Source organism: Eriocheir sinensis, chromosome 57 (genome assembly GCF_024679095.1).
Source record: "Eriocheir sinensis breed Jianghai 21 chromosome 57, ASM2467909v1, whole genome shotgun sequence".
Lineage (NCBI taxonomy): Eukaryota > Metazoa > Arthropoda > Malacostraca > Decapoda > Varunidae > Eriocheir > Eriocheir sinensis.
This window is the reverse complement of record NC_066565.1, coordinates 2,021,451-2,044,548: the sequence shown is the minus strand read 5'-3', so window position 1 is coordinate 2,044,548 and position 23,098 is coordinate 2,021,451. Positions and strand designations below refer to the sequence as shown.

At 43.9% G+C, this 23,098-nt stretch overlaps 1 protein-coding gene across 1 annotated transcript in view; it reads right to left on the bottom strand.

Annotated features, from left to right (window-relative positions):
- LOC126984504 (protein abrupt-like) overlaps window positions 1-23,098 on the bottom strand; it is a 65,978-nt gene that overhangs the window by 20,997 nt on the left and 21,883 nt on the right. Inside the window, 5 exon segments of the mRNA XM_050838222.1 lie at window positions 8,659-9,050; window positions 9,053-9,076; window positions 9,079-9,226; window positions 11,035-11,223; window positions 11,956-12,138. Of these exon segments, the coding sequence (XP_050694179.1) occupies window positions 8,659-9,050; window positions 9,053-9,076; window positions 9,079-9,226; window positions 11,035-11,223; window positions 11,956-12,138 (936 nt within the window).

Sequence of the window (23,098 nt, the reverse complement as noted above, 5' to 3'; positions counted from 1 at the left end):
GGAAATGCCCACAAACTCCTATGAAAGCCTTGTCGAATATGTGTTCTCCTCACAAAAAGAAGAACATAAGAAAGCTGGAAAGAGTGCAGAGAGTGGCAACTGAGATGGTACCGGAACTTAGGGATCGGACTTACGAGGAGAGACTCAATAGCATGGGGCTCACAACCCTGGAGAGAAGAAGAGAAAGAGGAGACCTGACAGCAGTGTACAGGGTGGCGAGCGGGGTGGACCATTTGGACAGAGAGGACCTGTGTGTGTGGAGCAAGAGAGAAACAAGAGGACATGGAAGGAAGTTCAGGGCGACCACGTGTAGGCTAGATGTGGAAAAGTTTAGCTTCCCAAACATAAGCATTGAGGTGTGGAATGGATTGGAGGAGGAGGTGGATTGTGCAAGAAACATTCATGATTTTAAGGAAAAGTTGGATAAGAGCGGAGATGGAGACGGGACAGCGCGAGTGTAGCTCTTTTCCCAATGTCACAACTTGGTAAATACACACACACACACACACACACACACACACACACACACACACACACACACACAGTTTTTCCTTCCTTCCCCTTCCATTTTCTCCATTTTCTCTCCTCCCTTCCTTCCTTCCTTCCATCCTCTTTCTTCCTTTCCCTTCCTTCCTCTCCTCCCTTTCTTCCTTTCCCTTCCTTCCTCTCCTCCCTTCCTCCCTTTCTTCCTTTCCCTTCCTTCCTCTCCTCCCTTCCTCCCTTTCTTCCTTTCCCTTCCTTCCTCTCCTCCCTTCCTTCCTTCCTTCCGTCCATCCTCTTTCTTCCTTTCCCTTCCTCCCTCTCTTCCTTTCCTCTCCTCTCTTTCATTTCCATCCTCTCTTCCTTCCTTCTTCCCTTTCCACACACACACACACACACACACACACACACACACACATTGGTAACATGACTCGTGTGTTTTAAGCTGAGTCTCCTAATCCTCTAAGTATCAGCAGCAGTCAAGGGGAGCTGTACGAGTGTGTTCCGAGGCCCAGGGACAGGCTCGGCGCCCCGGCTCATTGTTCCGCTAATCTCTGTACTACTCCGCCCACAATGACAACAACTTGCAATTAAGGGCTTAGGTGTCCAGCGTCTGTGGGGGCTTAGAGCAACGGATGGCTGTGTTTGGAGAGCCACAAGGCCGCGGGAAATGGTGCAGCTATGATACGCAATCTGTTTAGTTTTTCAGGAAAAGTTTGGAGGGTTTGGTTTGGTGGGCGCAACATCTGTGGTCATGTGCCGGAGAGAGACAGAAGGGGAAGGAATTATAGGAGAAGGGAACAGATGCCAGGAGACGGGACACAATCAATCAATGGGGGTATATGCTGGGGGGCACGTCGCCTCGCCCACCCTACGACGCCAAGCCCAGGGGTCCATCCGGGTGAGTCTCCATGCAGGCCCCTTCCCAGCCTGAGTACCTCCCGGCAGGATCTATGGACTTGCTCAAGCTACAAACTCCCTGGGCATCCCCTTGGCCTCCCCCACTCAGGGTTGTCTCTCACAGGGACAACCCGGTGAGCAGGATCAGCTTCAGGGCAGTGTGCCACGTGCCCGTATAGCCGGAGTTGGCGTTGACGGACTATGCAGGTAATACATGTCGAATCAGTCTCACGGAGTAGTCGCCGGTTTGACACAAAGTCATTCCAGCGATGTCCCATGATTCTGCGAGACACTTATTACCAAAGACATCAATCCGTCCCTCCAAGTCCCCATTTAGTGTCCATGTCTCACAGCCACAGAGTAAGACAGGGAGCACAGGGGACTTGAATATCCGGATCTTTGTCCTTCTGCACAGGTATCGACGCCGCCATATCCTTGTGTTGAGCGAGTCCATAACACCGCGGGCCAGACCAATCAGCCGTAAGACTTCCTGGCCAGACTCACCGTTGTTATGGACTATGCTGCCAAGACACGTGACACTTTCTGAGATCTCAACGTCCTCGCCACACACATGAACAGACTGTACTGTGCCTCCTCGTGCAGTGCCTCAAGAGGACACAACCCCCGATTAATACCTGGTACCCATTCACTGCTGGGTGGACAGGGGAGTAGGGTATCGGAAAAGCTTCCCAAATTTCTCCACTCTATTTTTTTTTTTTTTTTCCGGTTTCAGAATGAGGAAAGGAAGACGGATTTAAAGGTTCAGCCACTTATGTAATGACAGCTCAGTCGGTAAACCGCGGATTGACTAACAGAAGAGTTGGAAATTTTGTTTAGTCAGCGCAACATCTGTGGTCATATGCCGGAGAGACAGGAAGGGAAGGAATTATAGGAGAAGGGAACAGATGCCAGGAGACGGGACACAACCCCCGATTAATGCCTGGTACCCATTCACTGCTGGGTGGACAGGGGCATAGGGTATCGAAAAAGCCACCCATATATTTCCACTCCGCCCGGGAATCGAACCTGGGATCTCTCGGTTTTGGAGACAGAAGGGGAAGGAATTATAGGAGAAGGGAACAGATGCTAGGAGACAGGACACAACCCCAATTAATACCTGGTACACAGGGGCGCAGGGTATCGGAAAAGCCGCCCAAATTTCTCCACTCCGCTTTTTATTATTATTTTTTCCCCAGGTTTCAGAATGAGGAAGACGGATTTAACGGAATCAGAGGTTCAGTCACTTATGTTATGACAGCTCAAATGGTAAAGCGCGGACTGACTACCGAGCCTAACACTTGCTATAATCGCGAGGGTAGTACTTGCCAGCAATCGCAAATCCAGCTTGCACTCAGACCATGGTGAAATGCTAACACAAAGGCGGGGGTGACTGTTACTAATCCCGGGGTTCACCTCTCTGAAGACGTGACAAAACAGAGATGATCATGATAGCCACAGAGAACAGCTGGCCGGGCGGACGGACTCGTGTGTGGTACAAGGCTGATGTGCAACTCTTGGCCAGATGGTGTGTTGTTGTGTTCCTTGCCTTTCCTTGCCTTCCCTTTCCTTTCATTCCCTTCCCTTCCCTTCCCTTCCTTTCCCTACTCTCTCCTTCTCTTCTCTTCCCTTCCCTTCTGTTTCCTTCCATTCCCTTGCCTTCGTTTCCTTTCCTTCCCTTCCTTTCCCTACTCTCTCCTTCCCTTCCTTTCGCTACTCTCCTATCCTTCCTTCTCTTGTCCCTTCCTTCCTTCCTCTCCCCTCTCTTCCTTCCTTCCTTCCTTTCCTTCCTCACCATACCTGATCTACCTTACCCTTCCTTCCTTCCTTCCTTCCTCATCATACCTAATCTACCTTTCCCTCCCTCCCTTCCTTCCTTCCTTCCTCACCATACCTAACCTAGCTATCCCTTCCTTTCTTCCCTTGTTCTTTCCTTCCTTCCCTTCCCTTCCCTTCCTTCCCTTCCTCACCATACCAAACCTACCTATCCCTTCCTTCCTTCCTTCCTTCCCTTCCCTTTCCTTCCTCACTGTACCTAATCTATCTATCCCTTCCTTCCTTCCTTTCCTTCCTCTCCCCATCCTTCCTTCCTTCCTTCCCTCCCAAGCCTCCATCACACCCTACATCCTCAATTCTTTCCGCCGGTCTCATTTTCTGCTCCACTTCCTGTCTGCTCTCTATCGCGCCCATCAGCTAATCACATCAGAGTTCATGTCAGATATTTATTTTATGGTTGACGCCGCGCTGTGAAAATAAGCGAGGAAAACATGGGAGTGAATCGGAGAACACACACACACACACACACACACACACACACACATATACATATACAAACACACACACACATATTTTTCCTTTCCTTATCTTCTCTTCTCCTCTCTCTCTCTCTCTCTCTCCTCTTCCTACACACACACACACACACACACACACACATATACAGAAACACACACACATACACACATTTTTCCTTTCATTCTCTTCCTCTTCTCTTCTCTCTAATCATCCCTTTCTCTCCTCTTCCCACACACACACACACACACACACACACACACACACACACACACACGTACACAGAAAAACCAGCCATACAAAGAAACTCAAAAACACGAACATAATAATACAGATTGGCGTTTAAGTGCATGAAAGGTCCGAGAAAGGTCACCCCAGAACTGTGGAATGACGAGGCAGTGTGGGCGGGGAGGCTGGTCATTGGCGGGACTTAGCTAACGTAATCTGATCCTCTTTATGCAATGTCAACCCCTTTCTGATAGGCTTGGATTCCTCAGCTGATCTTTCCTTTGTGGGTTTGGTTATAGATTCTCGTTTGTTAGTTATGTCTTCACGTATTGACTTAAGTTAACCAACACTTTTCAATCCTCCTTCTCTGATGTCAACTCTTTCTCTGAGGTTTGGATTCCCTTATTCATCATTATCATCATTTCATGGACGCCTGCTCCTAGGATCTCCCAGCAGGGGATGGCCACAGCAGAAGAGCTTCCAACTTTCTCTATCCATTCACTCCCTCCTTGCCTGCTCAAAGTTTCTCAAAGATCTTTCACCCCTCTCCCTAACGTACTCTTGCACCCTATCCCTCCATTTCACTGAAGGTCATCCTCAAGCATTCCCTCCCTCTATCTCACTCACATACACCCTTCTGGTCATCTTACTCTCCTCCATTCACTCCCTCCTTGCCTGCTCAAAGTTTCTCAAGGATCTTTCCCCCCTCTCCCTAACGTACTCTTGCACCCTATCCCTCCATTTCACTGAAGGTCGTCCTCAAGCATTCCCTCCCTCTATCCCACTCACATACACCCTTCTGGTCATCTTACTCTCCTCCATTCGCTCCACGTGGCCAAACCACTTTAAGGTCTGTCGCTTCACTTCTTCCACCACTCCACGCTTCTTCCCTCCACCCCCGAGACACATTCCAAAACGCTCGTACACACTTTCATTACTCATTCCATCCATTCTACTCACACCACAAGCACTCCTCAAATAACTCATTTCCACTGCCTGCGCTCCAGACCTCTGACTTTCATTCCAGGCCCACGTTTCACTTGCATATGTGAGGGTTGGTACTATTACTGTATTTCTCAAATCCCTCTTTACCTCCATGCTCACACTTCTGCCAGTCATGATTCATCTCAAAGACCCTACCACCCTTCCTCCTTGCAATGCCCTTTCTCTTATCTCTCCCTCCGTACCGCCATGCTTACACATAACTGATCCAAGCTACTTAAACTCAATGACCTCCTCCATTTCTTCACCATTCAAAATTATTTTCTATTCTTTTTCACATTCAAATTCACTCTATATGGGCATACAAATTCTACAACCTCACTTCTGCTTCGCTCAAAAACCATCACTTTTCTTTTGTTGATACAGACACTATCAAAAGCACTGACCAAATTTTGTAGGTCACTCATTTTCCCTTATAACTTGGTGATTTTGGTCTTTGATTCTACGAGTTTCATAATGTGTTTTCTATGCCACTGATGTAACTTAACGAACGCAATCTGATCCCCTTTACTTGATGTCAACTCCTTCCTGATAGATTTGGATTCCTTAACTGATCTTTCCTTTGTGGGTTTTTTATTTTTATTGCATTTTCATCTATTCATAATTCTGTTTTCTCCTTTCTCTTCCTCTTCCTCCTCCTCCTCTTCCTTTCCCTCCTTCCTTCGTGTTTCCTTCATTCCCTTCCTTCTTCCTCCTTTTATTTCTCCTTCCTCTCCTCCTCTTCCTCCTTCCTTCCTCTCCTCCTCCTCCTCTTCCTTTCCCTCCTTCCTTTCTGTTTCCTTCATTCCCTTCCTTCTTCCTCTCTTCCTCTTTCCTTCCTGTTTCCTTCATTCCCTTCCTTCTTCTTCCTCTCTTCCTCCTTCCTCTATTCCTTTCCTTCTTCCTTCCTTCCCTACTTCCTCCTTTCTTTCCCTTCCTTCATTTCCTCCTCCTCCTCCTCTTCTTCTCTCCCTCCCTCCCTCATTCCCTCCCTCCTCCTCCTCCTCCCCTCTCCACCTATCCATGACTGGCATTTTTTCTCTCTCCTTCCTTCCCTTCCTTCTCTCTCCTTCTCTCCTTCTCTTTACCTTCATTCCTTATTTCCTTTCTCTCTTTTTCATTTCTTCCTTTTTCTTTACCCTCCTCCTCTTCTCTTCCTCTTCCTTCTCTTCCTCCTCCTCTTCTTCCTTCTCTCTCCCCCGGTTTCTTCCTCCTCCTCCTCTATCTCTTATCTCCCTCCTCCTCCTCCTCCTCCTCCTCCTCTCTTATCAGTCACTCCTTCCTCTCTATTCCTCTTCCTATCTAGTTTCTTTCTTCCTAACTTAATTTTTTTCCTCCTCCTCCTCCTCCTCCTCCTCTTCTTCCCTTCCATAACTTCTCCATCTTCTTCCTGTTTCCCTTTTCTTCCCTCTTTCTCTCTCCCTTTCTCCTTTTCTATCTACTTTTTCTATTCCTTCCTTCCTTTCCTTCTCCTCCTCCTCCTCTTCCTCTTCTTCCCTTCCATAACTTCTTCATTTTCTTCCTATTCCTCTTTCTCTCCCTTATCTGCTTTTCTCTACTCCTTCCTCTCCTTCCACTTCCTTCCTCCCTTCCTCTCCTCCTCCTCTGCCTCTTCCTTCCTTCTTTCTTCTGGGATGGAGTGAGGGAGAGCGGAAATCAAAACAAGCGTGGATATGGATAGAATGTCAGGAAAAGTTTGGAAAGTTTCGTTTAGTCGGCGCAACATCTGTGGTCATATGCCGGAGAGAGACAGAAGGGGAAGGAATTATAGGAGAAGGGAACAGACCCCAGGAGACAGGACACAACCCCCGATTAATACCTGGTACCCATTCACTGCTGGGTGGACAGGAGCGTAGGGTATCAGAAAAGCCGCCCAAATTTTTTCACTCCGCCCGGGAATCAAACCTGGGCTCTCTCAGTTGTGAGCCGAGTGTGCTAACCACTGCACCACGAAGCCCCCCATAGAATGTCGGGTAATACTTCCATCGGCTTCCCATTGCCACCATTTCCCAAGGCTATAGATAAGATTAACCAGGTTTGCATGGGCGGTTCTTCCATTCAGGGTGCAGAAGATGGGTGTAGCTATCGACGGGGTCACAGTAGACTCCATGAACATCCCTGCGGCTTCTCCGAGGGGCTTTTCAGACATGGGGGTCCTTGAATATCCCTGTGGCTTCTCCAAGGGGCTTTTAAGACATGGGGGTCCTTGAATATCCCTGCGGCTTCTCCAAGGGGCTTTTCAGACATGGGGGTCCTTGAATATCCCTGTGGCTTCTCCAGGAGGGGCTTTTCAGACATGGGGGTCCTTGAATATCCCTGCGGCTTCTCTGAGGGGCTTTTCAGACATGGGGGTCCTTGAATATCCCTGTAGCTTCTCCGAGGGGCTTTTAAGACATGGGGGTCCTTGAATATCCTTGTAGCTTCTCCGAGGGGCTTTTCAGACATGGGGGTCCTTGAATATCCCTGTGGCTTCTCCGAGGGGCTTTTCAGACATGGGGCGTTGAGTGACGGCAAGTTTAAAATTACGCCCTGCATACGTAACCCCCCCCCCCATGCAATGTTGCTTACTCTGTCGCTACTTCCGCGCTCCCGTACTTGAGATAGGCGTCGAAATAATGGAAAAAGGTTAAACAATGCATAGTTGGAGAGGGAAGGAAAGGAAGCACACAGTAATTAGAAAAAGCAAGGAGATTAGAGAGAGAGAGAGAGAGAGAGAGAGAGAGAGAGAGAGAGAGAAAGAGAGAGAGATTTACATAGATTTACATAGAAAATCAACCACACAGACCCCAGAGAGAGAGAGAGAGAGAGAGGAAATACAAAATAAGACTTTTATCTCCTACTTAGGAAGTCCCGGAGGAAATGAGATAAAGAGAGAGAGAGATAAGGAAAGGCTTAACAGGTGGAAAACGAAGAGAGAGAGAGAGAGAGAGAGAGAGAGAGAGAGAGAGAGAGAGAGAGAGAGAGAGAGAGAGAAATAAAAATAAAAAAAGGAAGAAAATGGAGAAAAGGGAAATAATGGGAGAGAGAGAGAGAGAGAGAGAGAGAGAGAGAGAGAGAGAGAGAGAGAGAGAGAGAGAGAGAGAGAGAGAAATGCAGATAGCAACCACAGAGGAAAAACAAAATCCTGACACACACACACACACACACACACACACACACACGGGGTCTCACCAAGGTCCAGTATTGCGTCCTTATGAATCTACCACTAACCTGCAAAGAGAAGAGAAAGATAAGTTATTTAACGTTAACTAAAATAAAAAGGAGAATGAAGCAGAAATAATAATGATAATAATGATAATAATAATAATAATAATAATAATGATGATAATAGTAATAATAATAATGGTTGTGTTTGTGTTTGTTAAGTAAAGGAGAAAACTAGGAGAGAGAGAGAGAGAGAGAGAGACTCAGGAGAGAGAAAAAGAAAGAAATGGAAGAGAAAAAGAAAGAATTGGCTCGAGGGAAAGAAAAGAAGAAAGGAAGAAAAAGGAGGAAAAGTAAAGAAGACAAGAAAGGTTAGACACAAGGGGAGAGAAAACGAGAAAAGAAAAGGAAGAAAAGGAAGAAAATGCAAGAAGAAAGAAGACACGGGAAGGAAGAGGAAGAGAAAGAAAGGAAGAAAAGATAGGAAGAAAGAAAAGAGGAAAGGAAGAAACGAGGAAAAGAAACATGACAGGAAAAGAAAAGATAAAAAGAAAGGAAGAAAAATAAGAAAACAAAGAAGGATTAAACTGTTTTGTGTGTGTGTGTGTGTGTGTGTGTGTGTGTGTGTGTGTGCGTTACCTTGAGCACGGGGTGAGTCAGGTCCTCTGGCGGCTGGGAGGGTGTGGGAGTGGAGGCGGCGGAGGCAGCGGCGGCCCCCCCCGGTCCGTTGGTGGGATCTGCATGGCTGTTCTTTTCCAGGGGGGGGGCCGGGGAGTCCAGGTGGGTGCGTTTTTCAAGGCGGATCCGTTTGCAGGGCGGCAGGGGCGGGGGAGGGGAGGGGGTGCGCTCCGAGGGCTCTGGGGGGCGAGGGGGGCGGTCCGCGACCTGGGAGTGGGGCACGGTGAGGGGGAGGGGGCCCTGGGGCAGGCTGGATGGGGTGCTGCTGCTGGAGCTGGTGCTGGGGGGGCCGCCTTGCGATGGGGTCGGGAGGGGTGCCGCCCGGCCAGGAGAGGGAGGCACCAAGTGAGGGGCAGGTGGTGGGGGGCACTGTGAGGCGGCCGGGCTTGTCAGTGTGGTGGGGCAGCAGCTGGGGCACTAAGGGGCGCTCAAGGATGGAGGGGCTGCCCAGGCCGGCCAGACCCATGTTGCCCAGACCGATGATGGAGGACTTGAGGGCCGACAGAGGCGAGTTGCTGTTTAGCCCACCCTGCAAGACCAAGGGGGGTGTTAGTACAGGGGAGAGGGGAGAGGGGAGGGGGGTTTTCAGTACAGGGGGGGAGGGGAGGGGCACAAAGCGGAGGGGCATTAGAATAGAGGAAAAGGGGTCAGTATACATGGGTAGTGAGAGGGGGGTGGGGGGCAGTGAGGGGGAGGTTTCAGTACAGGGGGGGGCAGTGAAGGGGGGGTTTCAGTACAGGGAGGGGAGGGGCACAAAGAGAGGAGGGGCATTAGAATAGAGGGAGTCAGTATACATGGGTAGTGAGAGGGGGGTGGGGGGCAGTGAGGGGGAGGTTTCAGTACAAGGGGGGGGCAGTGAAGGGGGGTTTCAGTACAGGGGGGGGAGGGGGCACAGAGAGGAGGGGCATTAGAATAGAGGGAGTCAGTATACATGGGTAGTGAGAGGGGGGTGGGGGGCAGTGAGGGGGGGGTTCAGTACAGGCCAGGAGGCACATTAAAACATTGGAAGGGGGTCAATATACATGGGTAGTGAGAGGGGGGTGGGGGGCAGTGAGGGGGGGGGGGTTCAGTACAGGCCAGGAGGCACATTAGAACAGAGGAAGTCAATGAATCAGCCTTACCTAACCTAACCTAACCTGACTTAACCCCTTGACTGACGTTTTCCTACAAGAAGACCTCACCAAGCTACAGGAATAGAGACCTGGGAGTGTATGTTACCAGGCTACCAGTGAAGGCAAAATCCCTGACAATCGCAGTGAATGGGCTACCACCACCCCAAACCCCAATACACTACCAAATACACCCACACACAGCTGTAACACATACCCCAAATTTTACCCCTACCTTCCCGATACCCCACAGACACCTACCCCAACACTGCGCATACCCCCAATATTACCCCTTCCTTCCCAATACCCCCAGACACCACCCCAAACCCCAATACACTACCAAATACACACACACACAGCTATTAACACATACCCCAAATTTTAACCCTACCTCCCCAATACCCAACAGACACCTACCCCAACACTGCACATACCCCCAATATTACCCCTTCCTTCCCAATACCCCCAGACACCACCCCAAACCCCAATTCACTACCAAATACCCACACACACAGCTATTAATACATACCCCAAATTTTAACCCTACCTTCCCGATACTCCACAGACACCTACCCCCAACACTGCACATACCCCCAATATTACCCCAACCTTCCCGATACCCCCCCGACACCACCCCAAACCCCAATTCACTACCAAATACCCACACACACAGCAATTAACACATACCCCAAATTTTACCCCTACCTCCCCAATACCCCGCAGACACCTACCCCCAACACTGCACATACCCCCAATATTACCCCTTCCTTCCCAATACCCCCAGACACCACCCCAAACCCCAATTCACTACCAAATACACACACAGCAATTAACACATACCCCAAATTTTAACCCTACCTTCCCGATACCCCACAGACACCACCCCAAACCCCAACACACTACCAAATACCCACACACACAGCTATTAATACATACCCCAAATTTTAACCCTACCTCCCCAATACCCCACTGACACCACCCCAAACCCCAATACACTACCAAATACACCCACACAGCAATAGCACATGCCCCCAATATTACCCCTACCTCCCCAATACCCCCACAGACACCTCCCCCAATGCCACACCTCTCCCCTGGTACTCACATGTTCCTTGCGGTCATCAGAGGACTCACACAGCTATTGACGCATACCCCAAATTTTACCTCGACCTCCCCAATACCCCCACAGACACCTCCCCCAATGCCACACCTCTCCCCTGGTACTCACATGTTCCTTGCGGTCATCAGAGGACTCAGCCAGACCCCGGATCTTGAGGGCTTCTGCCGTGTGAAGGAAGGCACCCAGGTGTACTTGGGAGATGTTTACTTCCCCTGCGTACATAAACTCCAACAAGCTTCTCATGTGTGTGTACGCCACATCACGCAGGATAATGATCGGATGTGTGCATGGGTTCCCCTGTGCGCGGGAGAGAGGGAGAGGGGTGAGGAGGGGTGTTAGGAGGCCTGGTGTTAGTGTGGGAGGGTGCGAGAGAGATGAGAAGAGGTGCTGGGTGTAGGTATTTGGGGGAATGAGGAGAGAGAGGTGGTGTGTGTGTGTGCGTGTGTGTGTGTGGGTGTGTTAGTGTGTGTACAAAGGTCACAAGGGAAACACACAAGATCAAACAACATTATCCAATCTTTCTTTTCAAACACCACATCAAGAGAAAGACAGGGAAACACACACACACACACACACACACACACACACACACACAGGGATGGATTAGCCAGCTCTCATCCTTTCACTGCATCAGGGAGTTTAACACACACAAAGAGGGAGGCTGGCTTACACCTCTTATCCTTCTTCACTCTCCTGGGACATGGGATGGAGGAACAGTGTGGGAGAGAAGAAGAGATACCAACAGACCAATGAAGAAGGCACCAAAATACCTTACAAATACTAATACCAATACTAATACTAATACCAATACTAATACTAATACCAATACTGATACCAATACCAATACTGATACCAATACCAATACTAATACTATCAATACTAATACCAATAATAATACCAATATCAATACTAAAACTACTACTAATACCAACACTAATACCAATACTAATACCAAAACTAATACCAACACTAATACCAATACCAACACTACAGTTCCCGAGTCAGCGCCCTCAGTCTCTCTCATCTCACCTGTAGCAGCTCTTTGAAGTAGGGGCTGCAGGCTGAGAGGACAACCTTGTGTGCCTTCAGCTGCTGCCCGTCACAGGCCAGTGTCACGTCCACAAAGTGCTCCCCCTCCCGCAGTGTTTCAAACTCCGCTGTTATGTTGGTGCGGTAGTTGTTCCACCGCAGGCAAAAGTGTTGTTCCACCATCTGGGGAGTGGCAGAGAACAGTGTTAGAGATCTTCAGTCCTGGTTTGGTTGTTTTGTAAGGCAATTTTTCCTAGCTGGCAAAACTGTTCCACCGTCTGAAGGGGACACTCATGCAACCAAAAGTGTTGTTCAACCATCTGGGGAGTGGCAGAGAACAGTGTTAGAGATCTTTAGTCCTGGTTTGGTTGTTTTGTAAGGCATTTTTTTCCTAGCTGGCAAAACTGTTCCACTGTCTGAAGGGGAAACTCTTGCAACCAAAAGTGTTGTTCCACCATCTGGGGTTGCGAGGGGAAAGTTGGAAGGTTTCGTTTAGTCGGCGCAACATCTGTGGTCATATGCCGGAGAGAGACAGAAGGGGAAGGAATTAAAGGGGGAAGGGAACAGACCCCAGGAGACGGGACACAACCCCCGATTAATACCTGGTACCCATTCACTGCTGGGTGGACAGGGGCGTAGGGTATCGGAAAAGCCACCCAATTTTTTCCACTCCGCCCGGGAATCGAACCTGGGCTCTCTCGGTTGTGAGACGAGTGTGCTAACCACTGCACCACGAAGCCCGGTACCAAGGGGAAAAAGGATGGTTGGAAATCTCTATTCCTGGGTTTGTTGTATCAAGACACCTCTCCCTCTCTCTCTCTCTCTCTCTTCCACTCCTCTTTTTGCTGTGTTGATTCTTCTTCCTTCCAACTAAACTAACTCTTACATATTCTTTTCTTGCAATCTTTAAGTGCATAATAATCTAGTATATCTTATTTCAAGTCTGTTATTTCCTCTGCTCTCTTGCATTCTCCTTTTCTGCACTGATTTCTACATGTGTTCCTTAATTGACCTCTTCCTTCCAACTAACTCTTACATATTCTTTTCTTGCGATCTTGAAGTACATAATAATCTATCATATTTTTGGTCTGCTTTCCCTATCTTGCATTCTCCTTTTTTACATGTGTTCCTTAATCAACCTCTTCCTCCCGACTGACTCCTACATATATTCTTCCCTTGCGATCTTTAAATGCATTATAATCTACTCTATGTTATCTTCTGTCTGGTCTGCCTTTCCTTTCTTGCATTCTCCTTTGCTACGATGATTTCTACATGTGTTCCTTAATTGACCTCTTCCTTCCAACTAACTCTTACATATTCTTTTCTTGCGATCTTGAAGTACATAATAATTTACTCTATCATATTTTTGGTCTGCTTTTCCTTTCTTGCATTCTCCTTTGCTACGCTGATTTCTACATGTGTTCCTTAATTGACCTCTTCCTTCCAACTGACTCATGTATTCTCTTTCGATCTTAAAATACATTATAATCTACACTATCATATTTTTGGTCTGCTTTTCCTTTCTTGCATTCTCCTTTGCTACGCTGATACCCACATGTGTTCCTTAATTGACCTCTTCCTTCCAACTGACTCAGATTCTTTTCCTTCGATCTTAAAATACATTATAATCTACACAATCATATTTTTGGTCTGCCTTTCCTTTCTTGCATTCTCCTTTGCTACGCTGATTTCTACATGTGTTCCTTAATTGACCTCTTCCTTCCAACTGACTCATGTATTCTCTTTCGATCTTAAAATACATTATAATCTACACTATCATATTTTTGGTCTGGTTTTCCTTTCTTGCATTCTCCTTTTTTACATGTGTTCCTTAATCAACCTCTTCCTCCCGACTGACTCCTACATATATTCTTCCCTTGCGATCTTTAAATGCATTATAATCTACTCTATGTTATCTTCTCTCTGGTCTGCCTTTCCTTTCTTGCATTCTCCTTTGCTACCCTGATTTCTACATGTGTTCCTTAATTGACCTCTTCCTTCCAACTGACTCAGATTCTTTTCCTTCGATCTTAAAATACATTATAATCTACTCTAATCTCTGGTCTGCCTTTCCTTTCTTGCATTCTCCTTTGCTATGCTGATTTCTACATGTGTTCCTTAATTGACCTCTTCCTTCCAACTGACTCATGTATTCTCTTTCGATCTTAAAATACATTATAATCTACACTATCATATTTTTGGTCTGGTTTTCCTTTCTTGCATTCTCCTTTGCTAAGCTGATTCCCACATGCAATACTTAACCCCTTCTTACAGTCTCTTATGTAACGTGTTTTCATATATATTCGCTGCTTGTCTGTAATGATCCATTGTCTGACTTACTAGACTGGTTAACTTCCTGTCCGGGGCCGCGATGCTCCCTCGGAAATTGCCCAAATGTCGGATAAGAATATTCCTTCAACCGTCATTACCTTTATTTTTTTGGTGTATGTGAGTGTGTGCGTGTGTGTTTTTCTTACTTCTTTTTCCTCCTCCACCGACACACACACACACACACACACACACACACACACTTCATGAATAAATTAGATAAATATCGATGCATAAATAGAACAATACAACCATGCCAAAATCTATAAACTATCACACACACACACACACACACACACACACACACACACACACACTCACACAGACTAAGAAATATAGAGGTTTGGAGCAGACCAAGTGAAGAATTAGTATCGGCAAAGAGTGTGCAGAGCCTCAAGGAAAAGTTGGATAATTATAGATACGGAGACGGGACCACACGAGCGTAAGCCCAGGCCCTGTAAAATCACAACTAGGTAAACACACACACACACACACACACACACACACATATACACACACACACACTCAAATCAAATGCTATCATGATGTGTCGAAAGAGTAAAGAAGTTATTAGGTTAGGTTAAGTTAGGTTAGGTTAGGTAGAGAAGTTAATGCATGAGGGAGTTAGAAAATGGATCCATAGAAGCTTGCCACAATATGATAATAAAAAAATGGGAAAATATAGGAAAAGAAAATATAGAAAAGAAAACGTAAAGAAAAATAAGTAAAGAACTCACACACACACACACACACACACACACACACTCAAATCAAATGCTATCATGTGTTGAAAGAGTAAAGAAGTTAGAGAATTTAATGCTTAGGGGAATTAGAAAATGGATCAATACAAGCTTGCCACAATCTGATAATATAAAAATGGGAAAATATAGGAAAAGAAAATATAGAAAAGAAAACGTAAAGAAAAATAAATAAGTAAAGAACACACACACACACACACACACACACACACACACACACACACACACGCACAGAGCGGTGATATATTTTAGCAAGTCAAGTTTTTCTGCGCTGCGATATCTACGTAATTATAGAGCGATATTTTTTTTTTTCCTGTATATATTTAATGGTGAGATTTTAATATTTTTCCTGATTTTCATTTTTTAATATTTTGTTGGTAAGTTTATATTTCTTTTTTTTTTTTACCTCATTTCCCTTTTTTTAATTTCACTCATTTTTTTTTACTTATTTTTATGTTTTCATTTTTTTTTTATAGTTATTTTTTTTTCTTAATTTTTTTTTCATTCATTTTTTTCACTTATTTTAATGTTTTTGTATTTTTGTCGATAGTTTTTATAATTTTTTTTAATCATTTTACTATTTTTTTTTTAATTTCACTCATTTTTTCGCTTATTTTTCCTTATTTTCAAGTTTTCGTATTTTCATAGTTTTCCTTTTTTTTTACTTCATTTTACATATTTTTTTTTACATTTCACTCAATTTTTCTTTCCTTATCCTTCTTTCTTTCCTGTATTAATCATTTCATTTATATTTCATTGATGTCCACTTCCTCTCCCTTCCCTTTCATCAATATTTCTCATGGTCATTCCCTCCTCAATTTCCCACTCTCTCTAATTCTTACTTTACGTACTTTTAGGTCAGTATTGTAAGACAGTTTTGCTCCTCGCATCAGCCGTTTCTAAATGTCAAAGAGGGGGTCAGTTGGGTTCTAATGAGTGTTTCTTCAGGTTCATGGTACAGAGGAAGGGTCAAACTACCACCAGGGCCATAAAACTACTCCTGGAAATGCCCACAACTCTTACGGAAGCCTTGTCAAATATGTGTTCTGGGGCGGTCAGTTGGGTTCTAATGAGTGTTTCTTCAGGTTCATGGTACAGAGGAAGGGTCAAACTACCACCAGGGCCATAAAACTACTCCTGGATATGCCCACAGCTCTTACGAAAGCCTTGTCAAATATGTGTTCTGGGGTGGTGAGTTGGGTTCTAATGAGTGTTTCTTCAGGTTCGTGGTACAGAGGAAGGGTCAAACTACCACCAGGGCCATCAAACTACTCCTGGAAATGCCCACAACTCTTACGGAAGCCTTGTCAAGCATGTGTTCAGGGGTGGTCAGTTGGGTTTTAATGAGTGTTTTTTCAGGTTCATGGTACAGAGGAAGGGTCAAACTACCACCAGGGCCATAAAACTACTCCTGGATATGCCCACAACTCTTACGGAAGCCTTGTCAAGTATGTGTTCTGGGGAGGTCAGTTGGGTTTTGATGAGTGTTTTTTCAGGTTCGTGGTACAGAGGAAGGGTCAAACTACCACTAGGGCCATCAAACTACCCCTGGATATGCCCACAACTCTTACGGAAGTCTTGTCAAATATGTGTTCTGGGGCAGTCAGATGGGTTTTGATGAGTGTTTTTTCAGGTTCGTGGTACAGAGGAAGGGTCAAACTACCACCAGGGCCATCAAACTACTCCTGGATATGCCCACAACTCTTACGGAAGCCTTGTCAAATATGTGTTCAGGGGCGGCGAAATGTCTTGAAATACGACCAATAGATTCATCCGTCCCCTTGCTATCTCTCTCTCTATCTCACTCCTATTCAATCCTTCAATTTCCGCAGCTTTTCTCATTCCGTTTGTCCAGTCTCTCATATCTTCACATTCTCTCAGTGTTGTTTTAATATATATGTTTAGTTCAATCTGTCCCCTTGCTATCTCTCTCTCTATCTCACTCCTATTCAATCCTTCAATTTCCGCAGCTTTTCTCATTCCGTTTGTCCACTCTCTCATATCTTCCCATTCTCCCAGTGTTGTTTTACCTTCAAGTCATGTCCCATCAGTTTCCTTCTAATCTTTCTACTATCTTACCAGGTCCTTATCTCTCTCTCTCATCCCTCCTTATCTAACAGAAGTACTCATTTTTTCATCCTTCTCTCTCTCTGTCTCTCTCTGTCTCCTTGTGGCTCTGTCTATGTGTGTGTGTGTGTGTGTGTGTGTGTGTGTGTGTGTGTGTGTGTGTGTGTGGTTGGTCTATATTGTCTTCTTTTTCTTCTTCTTTTATTGGGTGTTTAAGTTTTTCTCTTCCTTTTTCTTGTTTCGTCTGTTTGGCTCTGTTCAATTTCCCTCTTCTTCTTCTTCTTCTTTCTCTGTTTTACTTCCCCTCTCTCTCTCTCTCTCTCTCTCTCTCTCTCTCTCTCTCTCTCTCTCTCTCTCTGATTAGCTGTTTCAATATGTCATTCTTCTTTTATTTTCTTAGGTATTTCAATCTCTCAGTCTTCTAATATCCAGTCTAACTTAACCTAACTTGAACTGAGCTTTACCTAACTTAACTGAACTTTACCTAACCTAACTTAACTGAACTTTACCTAACCTAACTTAACTGAACTTTACCTAACCTAACTTAACTGAACTTTACCTAACCTAACTTAACTGAACTTTACCTAACCTAACTTAACTGAACTTTACCTAACTTAACTGAACTTTACCTAACCTAACTTGAACTGAACTTTACCTAACTTAACTGAACTTTACCTAACCTACCTTAACTGAACTTTACCTAACTTAACTGAACTTTACCTAACCTAACTGAACTGAGCTTTACCTAACTTAACTGAACTTTACCTAACCTAACTTAACTTTACCTAACCTAACTTAACCAAACTTTACCTAACCAAACTTAACCAAACTTTACCTAACCTAACTTAACCAAACTTTACCTAACCAAACTTAACCAAACTTTACCTAACCTAACTTCACCTAACGATCTCATTCACTTCTGATTGCTCTCTAACCTAACCTAACCTAACCTAACCTAACCGAACCTAACTTAACCTAACAATCTCATTCACTTCTGATTGCTCTCTAACCTAACCTAACAACCTAACAATCTCAATCTCCCGGCTTCATCCCTTCTGATAGCTCTCCACTCCCTCACTCAATCTAACCTAACCCTCCTCTCAGTCTCCACTCTCCCTCCCTCTCTTTCCCCCCTCAGTCCAGGTGTTGTGAGAGTAGACAGGTGACATGGAAGTGGGGGGCTGTTCTCCCTGCCAGGTGTTCCGTCATGACCCTGCCACCCCCTGTCCTCCCCTGCCCCAACTTGGAAACACTCACGCCACACTCTGCCTTCCTCTGCCAGTCCCTTGGAAGTCTGCCACAAGCTGTTCATCCCGTCCCTTCCATCCTTCCCCTCCTTCGCTATCATGCCACCCATATGCCCTTATCTCTCCCCTTCCTGTCACACTGTACTCCACCATACAACCCTTCCACCTAACCTAACCTACCCTAACCTAAGCTAACCTGCCACACCATATGCCCTCATCTCCCTCCTCCCTGTCACCTGTACTCCACCATACAACCCTTCCACCTAACCTAACCCAACCTGCCACACCATATGCCCTCATCTCCCTCCTCCCTGTCACACTGTACTCCACCATACAACCCTTCCACCTAACCTAACCTAACCTGCCACACCATATGCCCTCATCTCCCTCCTCCCTGTCACCTGTACTCCACCATACAACCCTTCCACCTAACCTAACCTGCCACACCATATCCCCTCATCTCCCTCCTCCCTGTCACCTGTACTCCACCATACAACCCTTCCACCTAACCTAACCTACCCTAACCTAAGCTAGCCTGCCACACCATATCCCCTCATCTCCCTCCTCCCTGTCACCTGTACTCCACCATACAACCCTTCCACCTAACCTACCCTAAGCTAACCTGCCACACCATATGCCCTCATCTCCCTCCTTCCTGTCACCTGTACTTCACCTTCCCTCCCGTTCCCTCTTATTAAGTTACATTCCTCTTATTATTAAATACCTTTTCGCTCTAACCCCACTGCTTTCAACACTAACACTAACTATCAACCAGTGTATCCTCTCTCCCTCTCTCTCTCTCTCTTAAATGTCAGCTCTTTCGTCTCCCTCCCCCCCCTGTCAAGTTGTATCAATATATTTGTTAGCCTGTCGCACACCGCCCACCCTGCTGTCACTCACGAAGACATGGAAATTGAATAAAAGAAGGACTTATATATGCGTCTGTCACTGGAAATTTACCGTTTTTTCCATTCACCCCTACACACACACACACACACACACACACACACATATACACAGGCTCAGCTCAGGCCCTCTATACTACAAATGGTAAATACATACTTTTAGGGTTGACGCTCCCATAAATAACTCTCGTGGTTTGTCTCCTTATGCCGTAAAAAAAGTGACGTGTTTTTTTTATAATTAGAATCGTCCATCAATTTTAGTGTCCATATGTTCTTAGAATCGTTCACAAGTCAGCGGATATTTTTTTATGGGAAGCTGAACTAAAATAAACTTACATTCTCCTATCCAATCATTCAAAGTCAGCTGGTATTTTTTTATGGGAAGCTGAACTAAAATAAACTTACATTCTCCTATTCAATCATTCAAAGTCAGCTGGTATTTTTTTATGGGAAGCTGAACTAAAATAAACTTACATTCTCCTATTCAATCATTCAAAGTCAGCTGGTATTTTTTTATGGGAAGCTGAACTAAAATAAACTTACATTCTTCTATTCAATCATTCAAAGTCAGCTGGTATTTTTTTATGGGAAGCTGAACTAAAATAAACTTACATTCTTCTATCCAATCGTTCACAAGTCAGCTGGTATTTTCTTATGGGAAACTGCACTAAAATAAACTTACATTCTCCTATTCAATCATTCAAAGTCAGCTGGTATTTTTTACGGGAAGCTGCACTAAAATAAACTTACATTCTCCTATTCAATCATTCAAAGTCAGCAGATATTTTTTTATGGGTAACTTGACTAAAATAAACTTACATTCTTCTATTCAATCGTTCACAAGTCAGCTGGTATTTTTTATGGGGAAACTGCACTAAAATAAACTATATGGGACATGTTATTTAAAGATAGTATCCCCCGCCAATTTTAGTTTCCATACGTTCTTTCTATTTGATTGTTTACGAGTCAGCTGGTATTTTTTATGGGTAACTGCATTAAAATAAACTATATGGGACATGGTATTTAAAGATAGTATCCCCCGCCAATTTTAGTTTCCATACGTTTTTTTCTATTTGATTGTTTACGAGTCGGCTGATGATTTTTAAGGGAAACTAAGCTAAAGAATTACTATAAGGAGGTGAATCTACAGCTAAATAAATACATGAATAAATAAATAAGAAAATCCACATGGTATTCTTTGCCTATAAAATGAAAACGGATGCAAGAAAAAAAAAGAAAAAAAAAAAAAAAGAAAAAAAGGAAATTAGGTTCAGAAAAAAAAAATAATAATTAAATGTTTTCCAAGTATTTTGTCGATTAAAACTCTCTCTCTCTCTCTCTCTCTCTCTCTCTCTCTCTCTCTCTCTCTCTCTCTCTCTCTCTCTCTCTCTCTTTCCTTCAATCCTTCTCTCCCTCCAAATTCCCCCCCCCCCTCTCTTTCTCTCTCTCTCCTTCCTTCAATCCTTCTCTCCCTCCAAATTTCCTCTCTCTCTCTCTCTCTCTCTCTCTCTCTCAATAACACTTTACTCCCATTTTCTATCAAGGGGCATATATAATGGTGCCCCCTATACTGACCCCCCCCCCCTGCAACTCCCTCTCCCCCCCTTCCTCTACTTGCACAGCACTCGGCAGCTTGCAACACACACGTTTGAACAATGGGTGTTGCAGAGTCACAGCGGCAACACTCCACGCATTCAAACTAATATGCAACGGCCAGACACTCGATTATTTTTGTTTTTAAGGCAGGAAATAAAAAAATATAATAGTTAATTTGTGTAATCTTGAAATGCAACCTTATCTTTTTTTGTTGTTGTTGTTTTTAAGGCAGAAAATTAAAAAAATATTATATAGTTAATTTTTGTAATCATGAACTGTAACAATTTTTTTTTTAAGGCAGAAAAAAATAATATATAGTTAATTTTTGTGATCATGAACTGCAACCATATTTTTTTTTTAAAGGCAGAAAAAAAAATAATATATAGTTAATTTTTGTGATCATGAACTGCAACCTTCTTTTTTTTGTTTTAAGGCAGAAAATAAAAAAATAATATATAGTTAATTTTTGTGATCATGAACTGCAACCATATTTTTTTTTTAAGGCAGAAAATAAAAAAAAATAATATATAGTTAATTTTTGTGATCATGAACTGCAACCTTCTTTTTTTTTTAAGGCAGAAAAAAAAAATAATATATAAGTTAATTTTTGTGATCATGAACTGCAACCATATTTTTTTGGTTTAAGGCAGAAAATTTAAAAAAAAAAAATAATATAGCTATTTTTTGTAATCATGAACTGTAACAATTTTTTTTTAAGGCAAAAAAAATAATATATAATTAATTTTTGTAATCATGAACTGTAACAATTTTTTTTAAGGCGGAAAAAAATAATGTATAATTAATTTTTGTAATCATGAACCGTAACAAATTTTTTTTTTAACATCTCCATCTGTAGCGCTGGCAGGCTTTCTTCAGGGGCCAGATGGTCGGCCCAAGCCCATCATGGCGCAGGCAATTTCCTTTTTTATTTGGTAGTTTGTTAAATAAAATTGATTAGCTGCTTACACACACACACACACACACACACACACACACACAGCGTGCAAAGATTCAAGGAAAAGTTGGATAATTATAGATACGGAGACGGGACCACACGAGCATAACCCCAGGCCCTGTAAAATTACAACTAGGTAAATACACATTAAGTTTCCCTGTCCTTGATCAATAGAAGACCGTAAGCAAAAAGAAACAAGCAACCTTACTAACCTTATCAGCAAACTAACCTAACTTAACTAACCTAACCTAACTAACCAAACCTTCACAAGCAAAAAGACACCTAACTAACCTTTATAAGCAAACTAACCTAACCTAACCTAACCTAACTAACCTAACTAAACTAACCTAACTTAACTAACCTAACTAACCTAACATAACCTAACCTTCACAAGCAAAAAGACACCTAACTAACCTTTATAAGCAAACTAACCTAACCTAACCTAACCTAACTAACCTAACTAAACTAACCTAACTTAACTAACCTAACTAACCTAACTTAACCTAACCTTCACAAGCAAAAAGACACCTAACTAACCTTTATAAGCAAACTAACCTAACCTAACCTAACCTAACTAACCTAACTAAACTAACCTAACTTAACTAACCTAACTAACCTAACTTAACCTAACCTTCACAACCAAAAAGACACCTAACTAACCTTTATAAGCAAACTAACTAACCTAACTTAACTAACCTAGCCTAACTAACCTTATCTAACTAACCTAACCTAACTAACCTATCCTAACTAACCTAACCAAACCTTCACAACCAAAAAGACACCTAACTAACCTTTATAAGCAAACTAACTAACCTAACTTAACTAACCTAGCCTAACTAACCTAACCTAACTAAACTGACCTAACCTAACTAACCTATCCTAACTAACCTAACCTAACCTTCACAAGCAAAAAGACACCTAACTAACCTTTATAAGCAAACTAACTAACCTAACTTAACTAACCTAGCCTAACTAACCTAACCTAACTAAACTGACCTAACCTAACTAACCTATCCTAACTAACCTAACCTAACCTTCACAACCAAAAAGACACCTAACTAACCTTTATAAGCAAACTAACTAACCTAACCTAGCCTAACTAACCTAACAAAACTAACCTAACCTACCCTAACCTAACCTAACCTAACCTAACCATCACCATCAAAAGGAACCCTAAACCAACCATCTAAAACTCCTTTCCGCCAAAAATCTCACTTACTTATTGCGATTTACAGTCATGGCGCCGCAAATACAGTGATCATTAAACCTTTCCAAAAACCGTGCATT